A 19,737-nucleotide genomic window follows, 5' to 3' on the forward strand; every position below is an offset into this window, starting at 1 on the left:
AGGACTAGTACAAGAGGAAAGAAGCCTCTTGGCAGTTGAGATAGAGAAAAGCATCTGTCTCCTGCCCGTCCCTGGGCAATGGAACATCTCGGTGTAAAACCTTACTGTATGTTCTGTTTACTGAGAAAGGAGAAAACCGCCTTAGGGTGAAAGGTGGGACTTGCTAGCACAATGCTGCTCTTTATGCACTAAAAAGGTTTATGGAGATGTTTGCATATGCATATCAAAACACAGCACTTTTCCTTAAACTTCACAGAGATCTTTATTCACATGTCTTACTGCTGACCTTCTCCCTACCATGATCCTATGATCCTGTCACTTCCCTTTTTCTAAGATGGTAAAGATAATTATCAATAAATACTAAGGGAACTCAGAGACCGGTGCTGGCATGGGTCCTCTGTATGCTGAGCGCCGGTCCCCTGGGCCCACTTTTTCTTTCTCTATACTTTGTCTCTGTGTCTGTCTCTGTGTCTCATTTCTTTTCTCAAGTCTCTTGATCCACCTAACGAGAAACGCCCACAGGTGTGGAGGGGCAGGCCACCCCTTCAGGGAGGCTGAGGCAGGAGAATTGCTTGAACCCAGGAGATGGAGGTTGCAGTGAGCCAAAATCGTACCACTGCACTCCAGCCGGGGCAAGAGAAACACTCTGCCTCAAAAAAAAAAAAAAAAAAAAAAGGATGACTGGTCTTGGGCCAAATATATACCCTTCCTACAATCAGCTGTGGCTAAGGTGGGGTCACCTGCTAGGAACATGGCCATATTGGCCTTCTCCTTAGACAGGTACTACAGGTAGGGGAAATTATCTAAGTGGGAAGTAGGAAGGCTAGGCACCCCAAACTCCTACACTCCACTAAGAAATTGCATATTAACCTTGGCTAAGAAAACACCCACACTTCCAAACTAGTTGAAGATCAAAGAAATTGGGGTGCAGATGGTATGAACCGAGTTCTATTCTGTGACTGTACACCTTAGATCTTGATGAGATGAAACAAAGAAGAAAGTGATAACTTACGTGCTGTGAACAAACAAACCATTGGTTGTTTATCTCGAACTAAAAGGCAAGTGATTGGAGATTTTCAACATTCAAATGGCAGCGTGAAGCTTCTGCTTATATAGTTTCATATCTAAGCTGATTGCAAAGGCAAGAGCCAATAGCTCTCCACTGCTCTGAAAAATAAATCACTTCAGTCTTTTCTACCTATCTTCCATGCTATATGCCCTCTATTGTCCTGGCTTTAATAACCAGTAATTTAGATATAAAACTTTGTGTCTAAATGTGTTTGTACATTTCGCAAAAGACTGGCCATACTTCTCACAAGATTTACAAACTGGCCAGGTGCAGTGACGGATGCCTGTAATCCCAGCACTTTGGAGGCCAAGGTGGGTGGATCACTGGAGCCCAGGAGTTCAAGACCAGCCAGCACAACATGGAGAAACCCCATCTCTACAAAAAAATACAAAACTTTGCCGGGCGTGGTGGCACATGCCTGTGGTCCCAGCTACTCAGGGGGTTGAGGCAGGAAGATCATTTGAGCCCAGGAGGTTGAAGCTGAAGTAAGCCATGATTGTACCACTGCACTCCAGCCTAGGTGACAGAAAGAGACCCTAACTGGGGGGGAAAAAAAAAAAATTACAAAGCGGTGTCAGACCCAAGAAAGCCTAGAACCTGGAGAGATCAATAGCACAATAGACTAGGAGTCTGTCTACTTTCTCATTTTGCTCTTTTATTTGTGTTATTTATTTATTATTAAGCAATTCTAGTAAGTTTTCTGATGCTTTCCTTAGAAGAATGTTTTCAGTTAAAGTAGTTTGCAGCCGGGCACGGTGGCTCACGCCTGTAAGCCAACCACTTTGGGAGGCCGAGGCGGGTGGATCATGAGGTCAGGAGATCGAGACCATCCAGGCTAACACGGTGAAACCACGTCTCTACTAAAAATACAAAAAATTAGCTGGGCATGGTGGCGGGCACCTGTAAGGAGGCTGAGGCAGGAGAATGGAGTGAACCTGGGAGGCGGAGCTTGCAGTGAGCCGAGAACGCACCGCTGCACTGCAGCCTGGGCAACAGAGCAAGACTCCGTCTTAAAATAAATAAATAAATAAAAAGTAGTTTGCATGACATTTAGAAAATGGAAAGCAAAAGCACCAGTTAAGCAAGGAAGTCCTGCCTCAAACCTGCATGTGTTTCTTCTATAAACACCAGCACTATTCTTGTACATATAGAGAGCACTCACTGACACTGAAAACCATGGAACCCTGAGTCATGTGTTATGCTTCCCCATGTAGACTTTGCAGCTGTCTTTTAACTCTACCTTTTATCTTCAAAGTTCAAGGAAACATTTATTATGATTTCAAATTCCTGAACTCACATGTAGTCCTAAAGTCAAAACAATATAACTTGGTATCTAAATCAACTGAAATGAAATGAAATGCACTCGGCAAAATCACCCTTTTATGTAGTGGTGGAATGCTAACAACTGCCCTGTGACCATCCTGTGCAAATCCACCCTTGGCCTCATCCCAGGATATACCCAAACTTCGTCTCAACTGTGTCTCTTTGTCAGTCACGTTAAGAGACAGTTGTGGAATGTTTGGTCTAGAATATCCCAACAGGTGCTCCTTCCGTCTCGATTTCTATGGAATCAAATAGAATTTGATCTGTAATCGTATGTCCAGGCTTCCTAAGTCTTCCTAAAGCAGATATCCATTTATAGTCAAAACAGCAAAAACAGTTCTCACACTGAGAGACAAACTATAAATGCAACTGATCAAACATTCAAATCTACACATCGAAATAAAGAACTGACAAATGAATTGGTTCTTTTTAGATTAAAGACTATTCTTAATGGAACTAGCTGGGTTTCACAAGTATTTCACAACTTTCAATCAAAAAGAGCCAATGTTTTTCAGCATGACTTCGGATTATTACTTGTAATTTCCTCTATTTTTTTCTTTATTGATCTTCCCTGTTTCCATTCCTCCATTTTCCTGTATTTTTGCGACATAACTATCTCTTTCTTTTAGATTTTATTTTTCCCATTAATTACTGAACACAAGAAAAATGTTTTGCAAAATAGTCTTTCCCACCAAAAAGGTATGACAGTAGAAAAATGTTTATGTGACATGCTATGCTGTATTCATAAGGTAGTCTAATTTCTAAGCTATTTTAAGGATATGAGTACTCAATTTTTAGGGGAAACATAATTTAGCTTTGTGGACTTCAGAGGACAAATTATAAGCATAGTTGAAATTGATGCCTGAACCCTGGTGTGCCAGGAAAGATAGATTCTCCTTTGCCTTCACCATTGACATTGTGAGTCACCGACAAGGTCTTATGATGAAACTGTTTACCAATATTTGCAAAGTTGAGTTTATGAATAAAAGCGCGTAAATGCTTAATTTGAAACATTTAAAAAATGTGAGTTGCACCTCACATTTATGTCTTGGCTGAACTGCATACAATCCCATTACCGTGGCCTTAGTTGAACTGACAGGGGCTCCAGAAAGGCCATCAGTAGGAACACTTACCATATGTTAGGTGAAATGTATAGAGCGTTTGGACAGCTGTTAAGGTGATAATGTTACAATACAAAGGCTGCCTATATTTTTGACCATAAAATGAGCAGATCAGCCATCGTTTCTGTCAGGCCTCTGAGCCCAAGCCAAGCCATCGCATCCCCTGTGACTTGCATGTATACACCCAGATGGCCTGAAGTAACTGAAGAATCACAAAAGAAGTGCAAATGCCCTGCCTCGCCTTAACCGATGACATTCCACCACAAAAGACGTGAAAATGGCCAGTCCTTGCCTTAAGCGATGATATTATCTTGTGAAATTCCTTTTCCTGGCTCATCCTGGCTCAAAAAGCTCCCCCACTGAGCACCTTGTAACCCCCACTCCTGCCCGCCAGAAAACAACCCCCCTTTGACTGTAATTTTCCTTTACCTCCTATAAAACGGCCCCACCCTTATCTCCCTTCGCTGACTCTCTTTTTGGACTCAGCCCGCCTGCACCCAGGTGAAATAAACAGCCATGTTGCTCACACAAAGCCTGTTTGGTGGTCTCTTCACACAGACGTGCATGACAGTTTCCTTCTGTGCTCAGAAAGAATGATAGCACATGCCTGTAATCCCAGCACTTTAGGAGGCTGAGATGGGCGGATCGCTTGAGGCCAGTAGTTCCAGACCAGCCTGGCCAACATGGCAAAACTCTGTCTCTACAAAAAAATACGAAAATTAGCTGGGTGTGGTGGTAATCCCAGCTTCTCAGGAGGCTGAGGCACAAGAATTGCTTGAACCTAGGAGGTGGAGGTTGCAGTGAGTAGAGATCACTCTGCAGCACTCCAGCCTGAGCAACACAAGTGAGATTCTGTCAGAAAAAATAAATAAATAAAGAGAGAGAGAGATAGAGAAAGGAAAGAAAAAAGAATGACAGCATCAGATAGAAACTAGAGGATACCCGGGACAATTATGTCTGTAGTGGAAGGTCCCAGATTCTCACTCTCCAATATAGTAACCAAACCTTCCTGAGCATAAGGTTGATCATACCACTGGGTTTCCCTGGGGTGGGTGTCTGTTATTTAAAGAAATTGTGGTTACCAACACTAAAGGGAAACAGAGAAAGTTGTTTATTTTCCAACTTCCTATACCAATTGAGAAGAGGCCATTTAAAGAAGCTGGCAACCTGAAACCCCAAAAGATGTAACTAGTCGAAAGGCTCAAGATAGCCACCATTTAGAAACAATCTTTCATTTATGCACAGAAATAATTTACTCATAAGCCCAGCCCTCTCAGTTAGGTTAATAACACCACTCTCAGCTTTCCAGCTGTTTACTTCCCTTGCTTTATTTCTAGAAAGGAGAATAAGGAACAAAATATATAATTATGAAAACAATTGGAATGTCAGCCTACAGACAAAACTGAGACAAAATTTATATAAGGAGAGAGTATACTGAAGTCATATTTGAGGACTGCAACCAAGGAAACACCAAATCAAGTTGCCCTGAATATATACAGCAGTTACTAGTGGATTTTTAAAAGAAAAAAGAGGCAGTTTCTAAGTTGTTTGAGAAGAATTTATATTAAAATAACATAAACTATATAAACTATTGATAGGCTAAACATTGTTTTTTGTATCACAAATTCCAGGAACATAATGAGTGAGGCAGTCAGTCAGGAACAAAACGTCTTTAAATAACTGCTCCCATGCATGGCTACAGGGGGTGTGGCTGAAGTCTCACACTCCTGTGTCTCTGGGCCTGATAAATTGTGTAGCCTTCACAAAGCTCAGATCGCTCTGAGCTATTTTTCTTTTTTCAGAGAGTTGCGCAACTACTGTCAGAAAGCACATCTTGGTTTTAGTTCACAGTACAAACCTCAGTTGTGATCAAATGTTTTCAACTTCCTTTCATAATAAGGTTTTAAACTCATTTCATATAACTAGATCTTGTTCTAATGGGCTGAAAAGCAAGAGAAATTCTTGCGTACAAATGGAAAAAGCTCTTTTTCCCCCTTTCTCTCTGTACTTCTGAAATCAAATGAAATTACTCATTATTGACACTTATCAGAAGAAAATATCGACCAGCATTAAATTCTTGTCCTCCTCAACCTCCACCTCTTTTTTTCTTTTTTCTAACCACCACCCTTTTGTTAGGCCAGCTTAACTAGCTTTATATCTCTGAGCCTAGCCTGAGGGGCCACATCCTGTGTCTGGAATGTAAAACCCCTCTTCCCACTAGGCCTCCGGTCTTCCCTACACACACACACACACACACACACACACACACACACACACACAGAGAGACTTCCCTTGCCTCCATCCCATTCACATGTGTATTATTTTTAAATCTCCATCTAAATTTATTAAGTCATAATACAGACTTACCATTTTTGTACACATGCTACTCAGTGTATATGCTATGTTCCTTATCCAGTTGCCCATTCTGTATGTGTCCATCTTAAAATACAAGCTCATGCATGACTCAAGCCTGGAGAATTTGCTGAGGACAAAGGCAGTCAAGATGCCATGTGCAAATAACATTTTTTAAAAAAATTAAGCTTGTGATAGCAATACATATTTAAGAGGTAAGTGGAAAGATGTTTGAAATATTGTGATAAAACTAACTTAACGGAACCTCCCATACTTCTTCGATCACACCTAGAATACAATCGTTTCTTTCTTAATCTCAGGAAATATCAGGGAACAGAAAAGAGACAACTTGTAGGTATCTAGTTTCCCATGTTATAAAAGTACCTTGTGAAAGGGACAGGGGTTTTTGGACCTACAAAAATGCGTCATCAGCCACAACTCCACATGGACAGGAAAAAGCTGCAAAAGCAAGACTGTTCATTCTTTTAGTTTTCTCCTTTTACTTACTAAAGCTATAATCAACTAAAGTGTGTTTTTCATCTAAAATGAAACAAGCATGAGGAAGCCAGAAATAGAACCTCTAACTATAGAAGAAAGGTTGCATGATCTCTGTTGAATACAAAATACACAGTTTCCACTCGGTTACTGTTTAACTGTAGTGAAAGTTTTTGTTTGGAACAAACGCACTATTTACATATTATTTCTTCTAACTGAAACTATGGTCTGGGATGGGTTGTAGATAAGAGCAGTTTAGAACCATGCTTCATCTCCCTCCTTCGAAACTCCGAAACGTGGCTTTATTTCTACCACAAGTTCAGATTGCATTATGGTCATCTCAATTCCAAAATATTAGATGGCAAGAATATCTGCCCATCCTTCACTTTCCTTAGAAAACGTTGTTCTTCGGATTTTAAATGCGATTGCAGTTTTCCAGTGTGTGAAACCAGGAAAGCAAAACACTCAGCGATGTACATACCTACACCTAAATCATCAGAAATAATAGGCAGCTAGGCTAATTATCCTTGATTAGCAAGATCAGAGCCGTAAGGGTGCTCACTGGTTTAACAAATGAATGCCCTTAGGCGTCTATCATTTGTAGCTCCTAGAAGCTTTAATTTCCACAAGAAACAAAATAAGACAAGCCTTCTGCTTTTAACAGCGAAAAGACCGTTTTCCCTCCCCTCTCCACCCGGGTCAACTCTTCCAGCCGCTCCCTCCTGCATCACACACACGCTGCAGGAAAGCCCATTTACAGCCCGGGACATCCCCAGACCTCCTCTCCAAACTTCCCCACCTCCTGTGCATAGGAGAAACTGAGAGAAGCCCCCACTTCCTTTCCAAACTTCACAAGCAGGGGTGGGAGCTTTAGCAGCCTTTTACCTCCGTTCCCAAAAGCGAATGTGAAAAAGTTCGAGAAGGCACATCCTGCGAGCGGAGGTTAAACCGAAATCTGAACAGAATGCACTGTCCCTGCAAACTACGACTGATAAAAAAGATATTGCAGACGTTTGCAGGGGGGTATAAGCCATGGTTGTCTCGCCTTCCTCCCCTCCCTACCAACTGTGTTTCTTGGAGAAATCGCCGGTTCGATTCATGCATACATTTTTGTAAAACACAGACAAAATCCTAAGTAGTTACCTTCATTGTTCCGTCGGCCACGAGGGAAGCTGGAGCTGAGCGGAGGGCAGATCCCAAGGGTCGCAGCCCCTGACCGCGTGGACCGGGTCTGCGGCTGCAGAGCGCGGTTCCGGCTGCGGCAAGACCTGGGGCAGTGCCCGAGGCGGCGGCGAGTACACGTGGCGGGCGGGATTGCAGACCCGCCCTCTCGCGGCGGAGACTCGCGACTTAGCAGATTGCATCAGCAGGAAGACACTGAGGCTACTCCCCCAGGCCGCCCCCAGATGGTGGAGTCTCTTCCCAGCCCGAAGATTCGGAGCCAGGGCCCAGCCGCGAGCCTCACTCACTGCTCACTCCTGGGATGCAGGGCGGAGGTGCCAGCGTTCCAAGCAAGTGACACGGTTACCCCCAATCAGTCTCTGTTGGTGCGTACCCGAGTGTGGGAATGCCCGTGTAACATTTATATGGGGAAGTCAAGGAGAAGGAGGAAAGAAACAGATCAGAGGTCAAATGTGATTGCCATTCCCTCATCACTGGCTCCTGCCCACCTCCCTACTGTCCCCAAAGTCACTTTGCTGCATGTTGATAGGACCGCGGCACAATCCTGCCCAAAAGTATACATGTATCCCCCGCGACTACTTTGCAATAGTCAAGAACATGTGCCTGGTTTGCCAACCTCTTTCCTGGAGTTCCTTAGTCCACCCTCAAATATAACCATTTTTGCCAATTTATTATGTACATGGGGGAACATTTTTCATCCTTTAATTTGAGCATATAAAATTCTTTATAATGTGAAAGTCCCCTGTATGTTCCCTCCCCACATCTATACAAAGCTCCAGGATTGCTACTTTTCCGTGTCCAGCTCCTAGGTCAGCCTCCATGACTGCTTAAGTGTGCAGCTGGTTGACCTCCGCTCCCTCTCTGTCAAGCTGGCAAACTCCTATTTTTGTAAATTTCAACCCAAGCCTTTGCTGTGGAAGCTGCCTCTGATGCCCTCAAACAGAATTGGGCCCTTCGTCTATGTGCTGCACTTTGTCCATAGCCTTTCTCAAAATCAGTTATTTTATTTTATTATTTTTTAATAGAGATGGGGTCTCACTAAATTGGCCAAGCTGGTCTTGAACTCCTGGCCTCAGCAATCCCCTCACCTCCACCTCCCAAACTGCTGGGATTACAGATGTGAGCCACTCGGCCCAGCTTCTTCATTTTACTTTAATTATTTGTTTGCACAGTTGTCACTTCAGTGGATTATGAGATTCTTAAGGGCAGATCCTTTGTCATATTTATCTCCCATACTGAGTGGCCTGCCTTGGAAGAGAGGGAGTGTTGAAAACAAATGTGTCAGTGCTTAATGACTGTTGGTCAGGTGAATGAATGGTTAAATTATGTGTTCAACAAATGTACTGAGTGATTTCTACATGCTAGGCTGATGTATAATAGTGGTGTGTAATCTGAAATGTCTCAAAATGGAGCCATTTATGACAAGGGAATTCAGCCTCCAGTGAAATCGTTGGCCCCTCAAAGTGATAAGCATATGTCTGGTGGACTGAGGTGATAAGATAACACCTGCTGTGGCCTGGCACCATTGGCAAGAGAGTAAAGAGAGAGGCAGCTGAGATAATGGCTATGGGCACTTCCAGACGACTGTGAAAACCGAAAAGTAATGAAAACCTGAAAGTAACTGACCACAGCCAAAATGCTTGCAGAAGTTCTCCCCTGAGAACTCTGAATCTGTAAGCATTTAATCAGCCATTGAGTCCTTGTGAACCCTCCTGGCCCCCGTCAGCGTAAGCACAGCTAGATAGATTTGAACCTGACACTGACATGAGACAGGCAATGTGCAAAATGCTAGGGACTGAGTGAGAAACAACAAAAATGTTCTTACCCTCATGAAGCTTATATATTAGTATGAGAAACAGAAAGTAAACTTTAAATCCGGTAGCAAAATGTCTATCCACTGAGGAATGAGTAAATAAAACATGGTATAATCCATACAACGGAATATTATTATATTCCACAATAAAAAGAAATGAAGTACTGATTACATGTTGTGACGTGGATGAACTTGAAAACTATGCAAAGTGAAAGAAGCCTCTCACAAATGACTACATATTATATGATTCCATTTATGTGAAATGTGCAGAACAGGAAAATCCATAGAGACGGAAAACACATGGTCGTTTTCAATCTAGGGACAGGGTGGAATGGAGAGTGAATGCTCATGGGCATCGGATTTCTTTTTGAATTGATCAAAATGTTCTCAAATTAGATTGTGGTAATGGTTACACAGCTCTGTGAACACACTAAAAACCACTGAATTATACCCTTTAAATAGGTGAATTGTATGTCTTATGAATTATATCTCAATAAAGATGTTACTTTATGGCCGGGCATGGTGGCTCACACCTGTAATCTCAGCACTTTGGAAGGCTGAGGCAGGCAGATCACTTGAGATTGGGAGTTCAAGACCAGCCTGGCCAACATGGTGAAACCCCATCTCTACTAAAAATTGGCTGGGCGTGGTGGTGGGGTGCCTGTAATCCCAGCTACTCTCAAGGCTGAGTCACAAGAATCGCTTGAACCCAAGAGGCAGAGGTTGCTGTGAGCTGAGATCGTGCCACTGCACTCCAGCCTAGGCAGTAGAGTGAGACTCAGTCTCAAAAAACAACCAAAACAAAACAAAACAAAAAAACAGGCATCATGTGGTAAATGTTATGAGAAAGAGTGATAAGGGGATAGAAAACGATGGAGTCATAGACATAAATGCATTAATAAGTTCTAGAGCAAGCCTGGCAATTACTCCTAGATCCAGTGACCTCACCCTCAACCCCCCACCCCCACCCAACGCAGGATTTTTCTTAGTCCCTTTGCCAGTCAAGGATCTCCGACCGGCAATGATGGAGGCCCAACTTGGGGCAGACTACCTGCCACAGGAGGCGCCTCGCACAATTTGTCCGCCTGAGTCAAGTCTGCCTTGCACATCGGTTCCTGAGTTCTTGTCCCATGCCCAAGAAAAATGAAGATGTGCTGACAATCAAAGAGTGAGCAAGGCAGGGAGTTTTATTGAGTGATGAAACAGCTTTCAGCAGAGAGGGAAGCAGGGGTGGTCCCCCTAACTGAAGGCAGGAAAGTCCCCTCCATGAGGCTGAGTCCTGGGGCTTTTTATGGGCTCAGAATAGGAGAGGGGCAGGCAAACAGGAACAGAAATTCTCACTCTGCATCGTGGATTTCATCCAGGATGAGCAGCCTGGTCTTTCAGCCTTCAGGCTGTTTTTGGCTTGAAGGTACGATTTCACCTCTGCCTCCATCCCTGTCACTGTCACCCCTATATAAGGATTCTTTTGATGTTAGCAACAAAGGAAGGGAGAAGGTAGTATATAAAAGAAAGAAAGAGAGAAAGAGAGAGAGAAAGAAGGAAAGAGAGAAAGAAAGAAAGAAGGAAGGAAGGAAGGAAAAGAACGAAGGAAAAGAACTTGAAGGGAAGTGAGAAAGTTAGGGAATTAACTTCCACGGAAGAATATGAGGGCCGGCATTCATGCCTGTAATCCCAGCACTTTGGGATGTCAAAGTAGGAGTTCAAGACCAGCCTGGGTAACATGGGAAAACCCAGTCTTTATAAAAAAAATTCAAAAATTAGCTGGTTGTGGTGGTACGTGCCTGCAGTCTAAGCTACTCCCAAGGCTGAGGTGGAAGGATCACTTGAGCCCAGGAGATCCAGGCTGCAGTGAGCTGTGATCACTTCACACTTCACTGCACTCCAGCTTGGGTAACAGAGCAAGACATCATCTAAAAAAATGCTTCCCAGATGAATTTCGTTAACACCTCAGCCCTCTTTTCGAAAAAAAAAAAAAAAAAGAATATAAGAACAATGTGGCTACGTCTCTCCTCCCATTTCCCTCTAGTGTTGATAGAAGGGCCCCACAGTTCTCCCTCATTGTCAACTGTAAACTCTCAAAGCTTCTCTCCCATACAACACACATGCTTTTCCCAAATGATGAGGGTCATCATCAACCAACGTTGTTACTCTGCCAGTGGCACTGTACTTCAGACAAGTCACAGTAAAAGATATTTAAGGAAATAGAATTCACCAAACTGGATATATACCATATACCTATTTGCAGGCAGTGTCTTTTACTGAAGAAGAGATAGCATTTCTAACATTTCTAATAGGCACTAACTTTGAGGCTGACTTCAGGGCCCCAGACAGCCCAGCTTCATTTTGTCCTCACTGTTATTAACAAAGTCTTTTATTGCCACCATTATGAAAAATATGTGCCAACTACCTGCAGAATGTTTCCCTGTATCTTACTAAATTTTCTCTAGGAAAGCAGAAACACAAATATTCTCTGCCTTGAGTTATTAACAGTTCCTGGAATTTGAATAGGAGAGTTTACATAAGGCAATGATACTCTGTCTTAAAGAGGAAAATCTACTCTAAAATTCTACTCTGCACACTCAGTAAACAATGTCATTCTCTTTCTCTATTTCTCATCATAAAAAAGACTTCAAAATTGTATCGTTTTTATATTTCCTATAATACTTGCATTCATTGCCCATTACATACATGTGTACACACACATGCACACACACACAGGCACACACACACACACACCAAATTCAATACTAGAAAATCATTTATACTTTACTTTTTGGGAGATTTCCCACGACAATTTTGACTCATTGGATTTATTTTTAGCCTTGTTGTACACACTCTAGTACCTAATCCCCACATAAAATTAGACTCACCGGGCTGGGCACAGTGGTTTATGCCTGTAATCCCAGCACTTTGGGAGGCCGAGGCGGGCAGATCACGAGGTCAGGAGATCGAGACCATCCTGGGGAACACAGTGAAACCCCGTCTCTACTAAAAATACAAAAAAATTAGCCCGGCATGGTCGTGGGTGCCTGTAGTCCCAGCTACTCGTGAGGCTGAGGCAGGAGAATGGCGGGAACCCGGGAGGTGAAGCTTGTGGTGAGCCGAGATTGTGCCACTGCACTCCAGCCTGGGCGACAGAGCGAGACTCCATCTCAAAAAAATAAAAATTAAAATTAAAAATAAATTAATTCCTATCTATCTTGAAAGGATATTGTAAAAGTCTTCTTTCTGCTAGTTCTCTAGAACCTCTCAGGGTACTTCCCACTCCGGCCCGCAAAGCTGTCCTCCTTCTCCTTGAAACTCCTCCCTTCCATGATATGATTCTGAATCTCCTCCAGCCTCTCTGGCAGGTACTTATACCTTATTTATGATCACCTCATGCCCTGTAAATATATGCAAGGTGTTCATCCACCTGTATCTGATCTTGAATCTCCTCTTTATACTCTGTTCTCTAGTGTCTCTACTATGACCTCTAGTCTGATAACTTCTAAAACTATACTAGATCTCTCGTTCATCTCATATCCTAACAAGCCCAATTAATCTGAATCCAAGCACATAATCTTCCCTCTTTAACCTGCTTCCCTCTCTCTGCTGATGTCATTAATGTGTTTCCAATTATCCAGCCTCCAAACTTTCATATAGTCCCTATCTTTATAGATAGTACTTAAAGCAAGAGAGAAAGATATGAGCCTCCCCCATCCAGTAATCATTAAGCCGTCCCAATTCTATCTACACAAAATTTCTCACAGTCATCCCCCTCAGTTACCACTGTCACTGCCCTAGTTTGGTCATTCATTGTACCTTCCCCCTGGATTACTGTTATCCCTGCCTTTAATCTCTCCCTGCCCCAATCCACCCAACACACAGATGGCTAGTAATCTCCCTAGTCCTCCGTTCTCATTAGATTTTTTTCTCCTGTTCAAAATCATGCAACTTGCACTCAGATGCTCTGGTGAGAGCCTGACATGAGTACATGTTGTGTGCCTAAGCACTCCTGAAATTTTCCATCATTGCTTCTGCACAAATGCTCCTTGGAATTTCTTTTCCTCTGACTTTGCTTGCTTAAATGATATCCAGTCTTCAAGATCCATTTTAATTACTCTTGCCCCATTTGCAGCCTTTCCTGAAGCACTCCTTGTTATAAATGAGTTATTCCCAATCAGGAGTGATTGTGTCCCCCTGGGGAGATTTGGCAATGTCTGAAGACAGTTTTATTATAATACCTAGGGGAGGGGGGATATTTGCTACTGGCACCTAACGGGTAGAGGCCAGGGAAGCTGCCAGGCATCCTACGATGCACAGGACAGGCTCCCACAATAAAGAATTATCTGGGCCAGGCACGGTGGCTCACACCTGTAATCCCAACATTTTGGGAAGCCGAGGCGGGAAGATCACCTGAGGTCAGGAGTTCGAGATCAGCCTGACCAACATGGTGAAACCCCGTCCCTACTAAAACTACAAAAATTAGCTGGGCATGGTGGCAGGCACCTGTAATCCCAGCTACTTTGGAGGCTGAGGCAGGAGAATTGCTTGAACCCAGGAGGTGGAGGTTGCAGTGAGCCAAGATAATGCCATTGCACTCCAGCCTGGATGACAGAGACTCCGTCTCAAAAAAAAAAAAAAAAAAATTATCTGGTCCTAAATGTCAGTAGTGCCAAAGTTGAGAAACCCTGCTTATAGACCCACACCAACTTTTATACTTGATATGGTTTGGCTGCATCCCCACTCAAGTCTCATCTTGAGTTGTAGCTCCCATAATTCCCACATGTTATGGGAGGGACCCAGTGGGAGGTGATTGAATCATGGGAGTGGTTTCCCCCACACTGTTCTCATGGTACTGAGTAAGTCTCATGAGATCTGATGGTGTGATAAGGAAAAATCCCCTTCGCTTGTTTCTCACTGTCTGCCTGCTGCCATCCATGTCGAGATATGACTTGCTCCTCCTTGTCTTCTGCCGTTATTATGAGGCCTCCCCAGCCATGTGGAACTGTGAGTCCATTAAACCTCTTTTCCTTATAAAATTACCCAGTCTTGGGTATGTCTTTCTTAGCAGCATGAGAACAGACTAATACAGTACTGTTTCTATAATTACTGGTGTGTAAGTCTTAGTTACTCTTCTCTGGGATACATTCTGTGAAAACACAGAACCATTTTCTTTGTCATGACCATGGTGTTAGCCTACTGACTACCTCGCAGAGTCTGCCTTCTCAATCCCTCACAATCTCTTTTAGCTCTTAACATCTCTTCAAATAGTGTTCTCTCTTAGGGTTTCATCTCATGTCCTTAATTTTTCTCTTTCTTTTCTTTTTTTTGAGACGAAGTCTCACTCTTGTCCCCCAGGCTGAAGTGCGATGGCGTGATCTTGGCTCACTGCAAACTCCGCCTCCCAGGTTCAAGCGATTCTCCTGCCTCGCCCCTCCGGCTCCCCCCAACCCCCTGAGGAGCTGGCATTACAGGTGCCTGCCACCATGCCCAGCTAATTTTTGTATTTTTAGTAGAGATGGGGTTTCACCATGTTGGCCATGCTCGTCTCGACCTCCTGACCTTAGGTGATCCATCCACCTTGGCCTCCCAAAGTGCTGGGATTACAGGCGTGAGCCACCGCGCTGGCTATTTTTTTTTCTAATTCATTTAAAATGCTCTCCATAGGGAAATCCATCTACTTCTTGGCTAATACTCTTACTTATCTAGCAACAGTTCATTTTTCCCAGGCATGATGGCTCACACCTATAATCCCAGCACTTTGGGGTTCCAGAGCAGGTGGATGGCTTGAGCCCACGAGTTTGAGACCAGCCTGGCCAACATGGTGAAACCCCATCTCTACAAAAAATACCAAAATTATCCAGGCATGGTGATGCATGCCTATAGGCCCAGCTATTCAGGGGGCTGAAGTGTGAGAAGCACTTGAGCCTGGGAGGTTGAGTGAGCTGTGATTGTACCACTGCACTCTAGCCCAGGTGACACAGAGAGACCCTGTCTCAAACAATAAATGTAAAAATAACAAAAATCCATTGTTTTTCTTTTTTCTTCTAATAGAGCCCTGGTTCTTTTCTCTAGGGTAAGGATACAGAATATGCCTAGTCCTGGGGGATGAATATTTAATCTAAGGCAGTGATGACAATCTCATTGTACTTGGCAATATATTTACTTTCCCATACTGTCTTGAGCTAGAGAAGATCAAGTAATCAAGTTGGGATCAATGAGACTTAAGGGAAAGTCACCCGAGGAGCTTTTAAGGATTTCCCTTTTGATTAGGAAAACATAAATCAGGCAAGGAGAGCTTACTGATGCCTCCTTCTTTCCCTTCTTCCTTTCCTCCCCCTACTCCCTCTTCTTCTCCACCTCCACCTCCTCCTCCCTTTCTCTTCTTTTTCCTCTTTCTGCCTTCTTCTTAATTTTATTATAGTAAATATGCTTAACAGCTCTATCCTCTTAACAGATTTTTTTCTTTTCTTTTTTCTTTTGGGATGGAGTTTTGCTCTTTTTGCCCAGGCTGGAGTGCAATGGCACGATCTCAGCTCACCGCAACCTCCGCCTCCTGGGTTCAAATGATTCTCCTGCCTCAGCCTCCCGAATAGCTGGGATTACAGGCATGCGCCACCACCCCCAGCTAATTTTGTATTTTTTAGTAGAGACAGGGTTTCTCTATGTTGGCCAGGCTGGTCTTGACCTCCTGACCTCAGGTGATCCACCCGCCTCAGCTTCCCAAAGTGTTGGGATTACAGGCGTGAGCTACTGTGCCCAAGGGGTTTTTTTCTTTTTTTTTTTTTAATTTAGACAGGGTCTTGCTCTGTCACCCAGGGTGGAGTGCAGTGGTGTGGCATGGCTCACTGTAGCCTTGAACTCCTGGGATCAAGTTATCCTTCAGCCCCAGCCTTCCAAGTAGCTAGGACTAAAGGCGTGCACCCGCACACTCAGCTATCTTTTGTATTTTTTGTGGAGATAGGGTCTTACTTTGTTGCCCAGGCTGGTCTTAACTCCTGGGCTCAAGTGACCCTCTCATCTCAGGCTCACTAAATGCTGGGATTATAGGTATGAACCACCATGCCTGGCCTCTCTTGACAGATTTTTAAGTGTACAATTCAGTATTGTTATTTATAGGTACAATGATATACAGCAGATCTCTAGAACGTACTCATCTTGCACAATAGAAATTTTACACCTGTTGCCATTGGTTAGCAGCGTTTTCCCCTTCCCCTAGCCCTGGCAATCGCAATTCTATTCTTTGTTTCTCACCCTCTTCTCTTCTTGTTTTAAATATTGTGTATAGATACATGTTTCAGAGTGCTGCCAGCAACCATCCTACAACCATGAGTGACAAGCCCAAGATCAAAAACCAAATATTGAGGATGGCAAAGAAAAAAGAAAGAGACTGGGCTGTTGCGGACATCACTAAGCCACCTTGCCAAACCTGGAGTTGCCTACCTTCAAAAGTTTTGTTATATGACATAATTAATCTTTACTGCTTTGCCACTTCTGGTTGAATATTTTATTACTATCACCAGAAGCATTTCTTGGCTTCAATAACACACATACTCCAGTGTCACCTGCTTCAAGAGTGCTCTACTCATAACTCTGACTCATGTACGTTTCCACATGTCTGACCCAAAGCCATGTGTGACTCAGTAGACTTTTATCATATATATAATTAACTTATATTTACTCTTAAATCCTTCTCTGTGTGTGTGCATGTGTGTTTGTATGTGTGTGTGTGTGTGTCTTGCTACTATGTGTTGCATGCTTGGTAGACTCTTCCTGAATTTTCTTCCTTTCTTTATTTCTTTTTTAAGATAGAGCCTTGCTGTGTTGCCCAAGCTGGAGTGCAGTGGTGCAATCTCAGCTCACTGCAACGTCCACCTCCTGGATTCAAGCAATTCTCCTACCTCAGCCTCCCTAATAGCTAGTATTACAGGCACACGCCACCATGCCCAGCTGGTTTTTGTATTTTTTTGTAGAGATGAGGTTTCACCAGGCTGGTCTTGAACTCCTGACCTCAAGTGATCTGCCAGCCTCAGCCTTCCAAAGTGCTGGGATTACAGGCGTGAGCCACCGGGCCCAACCTTCGATCTTTCTTAATAACAACACTATTACACCAGTATCCTAAACAATAGTCAGTCAGCATCAGATTCTACCTTTCCTGAACTCTTCCGATCTGATCATTTATGACGTCCCTTTATTATTACAAACATTTTCCTTTATGATTTCTTAAATTTGTCTTTTGCTCTTCACACTCATTAGAATGTCTTATTTCAAACTTCTGTCACCTCTCCTTTGGACATTAGCTTTTTATTTATTTGTTTGTTTATTTATTTATTTATTTATTTTAGATAAAGTCTTGTTCTGTTGCCCAGGCTGGAGTGCAGTGGTGCCATCTTGGCTCACTGCAACCTCCACCTCCTGGGTTCAAGCAATTCTCCTGCCTCAGCCTCCCGAGTAGCTGGGATTACAGATGCCCACCACTATGCCCGGCTAATTTTTGTATTTTTAGTAGAGACGGGGTTTCACCATGTTGGCCAGGCTGATCTTGTACTCCTGACCTCAGGCAATCCACCCGCCTTGACCTCCCAAAGTGTTGGGATTACAGGCGTGAGCCACCGCACCCGGCCCAGACATTAGCTACCTAACTAGTATCCTCTCCGACATTTTGACATATTAACCTATCTTAGCCTTATCTTTCTTACCTGTAAAATGGGGAAAATAAACCCCATGGTTTTCATGAGTATTAAGACTTAATATGCATGAAGTAATCAAAATAGTGCCTTGCACATAGTAAATGTTCAATAAATATTAGCTATTATTATCATCTTTGATCATAATTTTTAAAAATTATTCTATGAGGTTTTTTTCTATAAAATAAAGCACTTTTCACTCAATCACCATTGCCCAAATACTCTTCCCTTTACCCAAATCAAATTTACTGATGGCTCTAAAGATAATGCTTAGAGCATACTGAATTCGGTTCAAGTCACTCTCTTTTATGTCCTCTCCATACTATTATTTATTACCTACTTAGGTTTTCTGTTTGAAAAAGATGAAGGTTTCCTTATTTGGTTCACAAGTTTCCTGTCTATCCAGAACCTTGCCATTATCTTAGGTCTTCAAGTGAGGACCAACACCTAGAATCTGGATGATCTTTATTTCTACTCTACATAAACCATTCCTTTCCATAGTTATACACTTGACTTCTGCTAAAGATGCTCTCCCCCAGGTCCCAACCAAGATCGACTGGTTCATAATTACTAGGGAGTGAGGTATAGGGGTAAAACACAAACATCTGCATTTTAGTAATCACCTGAGACACTGAGATATTATTGTGCATACCGAAGTTTAACACAACTGAACTAGATCTTTTCATCTCCCAGAATTACTGTATCTCTAAATTTTTCATTAAAATGTTATCCTTCGGGAAGAAGAGGCAGAGCAAGATGGCTCAATAGAAGCCTCCACTGATTGTCCTGCCCACTGGAACACCAAATTGAACAACTATCCACACAAAGAAACACCTTCATAAGAACCAAAAATCAGGTGAGAAATCACAGTACTTGGTTTTAACTTCACATCACTGAAAGAGGCACTGAAGAGGGTAAGAAAGAAAGACAGTCTGGAATTGCCAACACCACCCTTTCCTCATCCCTTGGCAGAGGCCATATGGTGTGGAGAGAGAATCTATATCCTTAGGGGAGGAAGAACATAGAGATTGTGGGACTTTGCATTGGAACTCAGTGCTGCCCTGTCAGCAGAAAACAACACCGGGCAAAACTCAGCCAGCACCAACAGAGGGAGCATTTAGATCAGCCTTAGCCAAAGATGAATCACCCACCCCAGGGGTTGGAATCTGAGTTCTAGCAAGCCTCACCACAATGGGTGAAAGTGTTCTGGGGTTCTAAATAAATGTGAAAGGCAGTCTAGGCCACAAGGACTGCAATTCCTGGGCAAGTCCTGGTGCTGTGCTGGGCTCAGAGCTAGTGGACTTAAGGAGCATGTGACTTAGTGAGAAACCAGCCAGGGCAGCCAAGCAAGTGCTTGTGCCACCACTCCCCTAACCCCAGGCAGCACAGCTTGCAGCTCTGGGAGAGACTCCTTCCTTCAGGCTTGAGGAGAGGAGAGGGAAGAGTAAAGAGGCCTTTGTCTTGCAACTTGGATACCAGCTCAGCTGCAATAGGATTGGGCACTACAATAGGATAGGCAGAGTCTTGACGGCCCCATTCCAGGGTTTAGCTCCCAGATGACATTTTAAGCACACTCTGGGCCAGAAAGGAACTCACTACTTCAAAGGGAAGGGCCCAGTCCTAGCAGAATTCAACACCTGTTGACTAAAGAACCCTTGGGCCAGGCTGGGTGCAGTGGCTCACTCCTGTAATCCCAGCACTTTGGAAGGT

General features: G+C 43.4%; 1 protein-coding gene across 3 annotated transcripts in view; it reads right to left on the reverse strand.

Annotated features, from left to right (window-relative positions):
* BCAT1 (branched chain amino-acid transaminase 1, cytosolic) overlaps window positions 1–8,283 on the reverse strand; it is a 164,276-nt gene extending 155,993 nt beyond the window's left edge. For all 3 annotated transcript variants that reach the window (XM_011994787.1, XM_011994786.1, XM_011994783.1), the window contains exon 1: window positions 7,504–8,283. In XM_011994787.1, the coding sequence (XP_011850177.1) occupies window positions 7,504–7,509 (6 nt within the window). In that variant the 5' untranslated portion in view covers window positions 7,510–8,283. The remainder of the gene's footprint in view (window positions 1–7,503) is intronic.
* Between the last annotated feature and the right edge of the window lie 11,454 nt (window positions 8,284–19,737).

This window comes from Mandrillus leucophaeus, unplaced genomic scaffold, assembly GCF_000951045.1.
Source record: "Mandrillus leucophaeus isolate KB7577 unplaced genomic scaffold, Mleu.le_1.0 Scaffold461, whole genome shotgun sequence".
NCBI classification, from domain to species: domain Eukaryota; kingdom Metazoa; phylum Chordata; class Mammalia; order Primates; family Cercopithecidae; genus Mandrillus; species Mandrillus leucophaeus.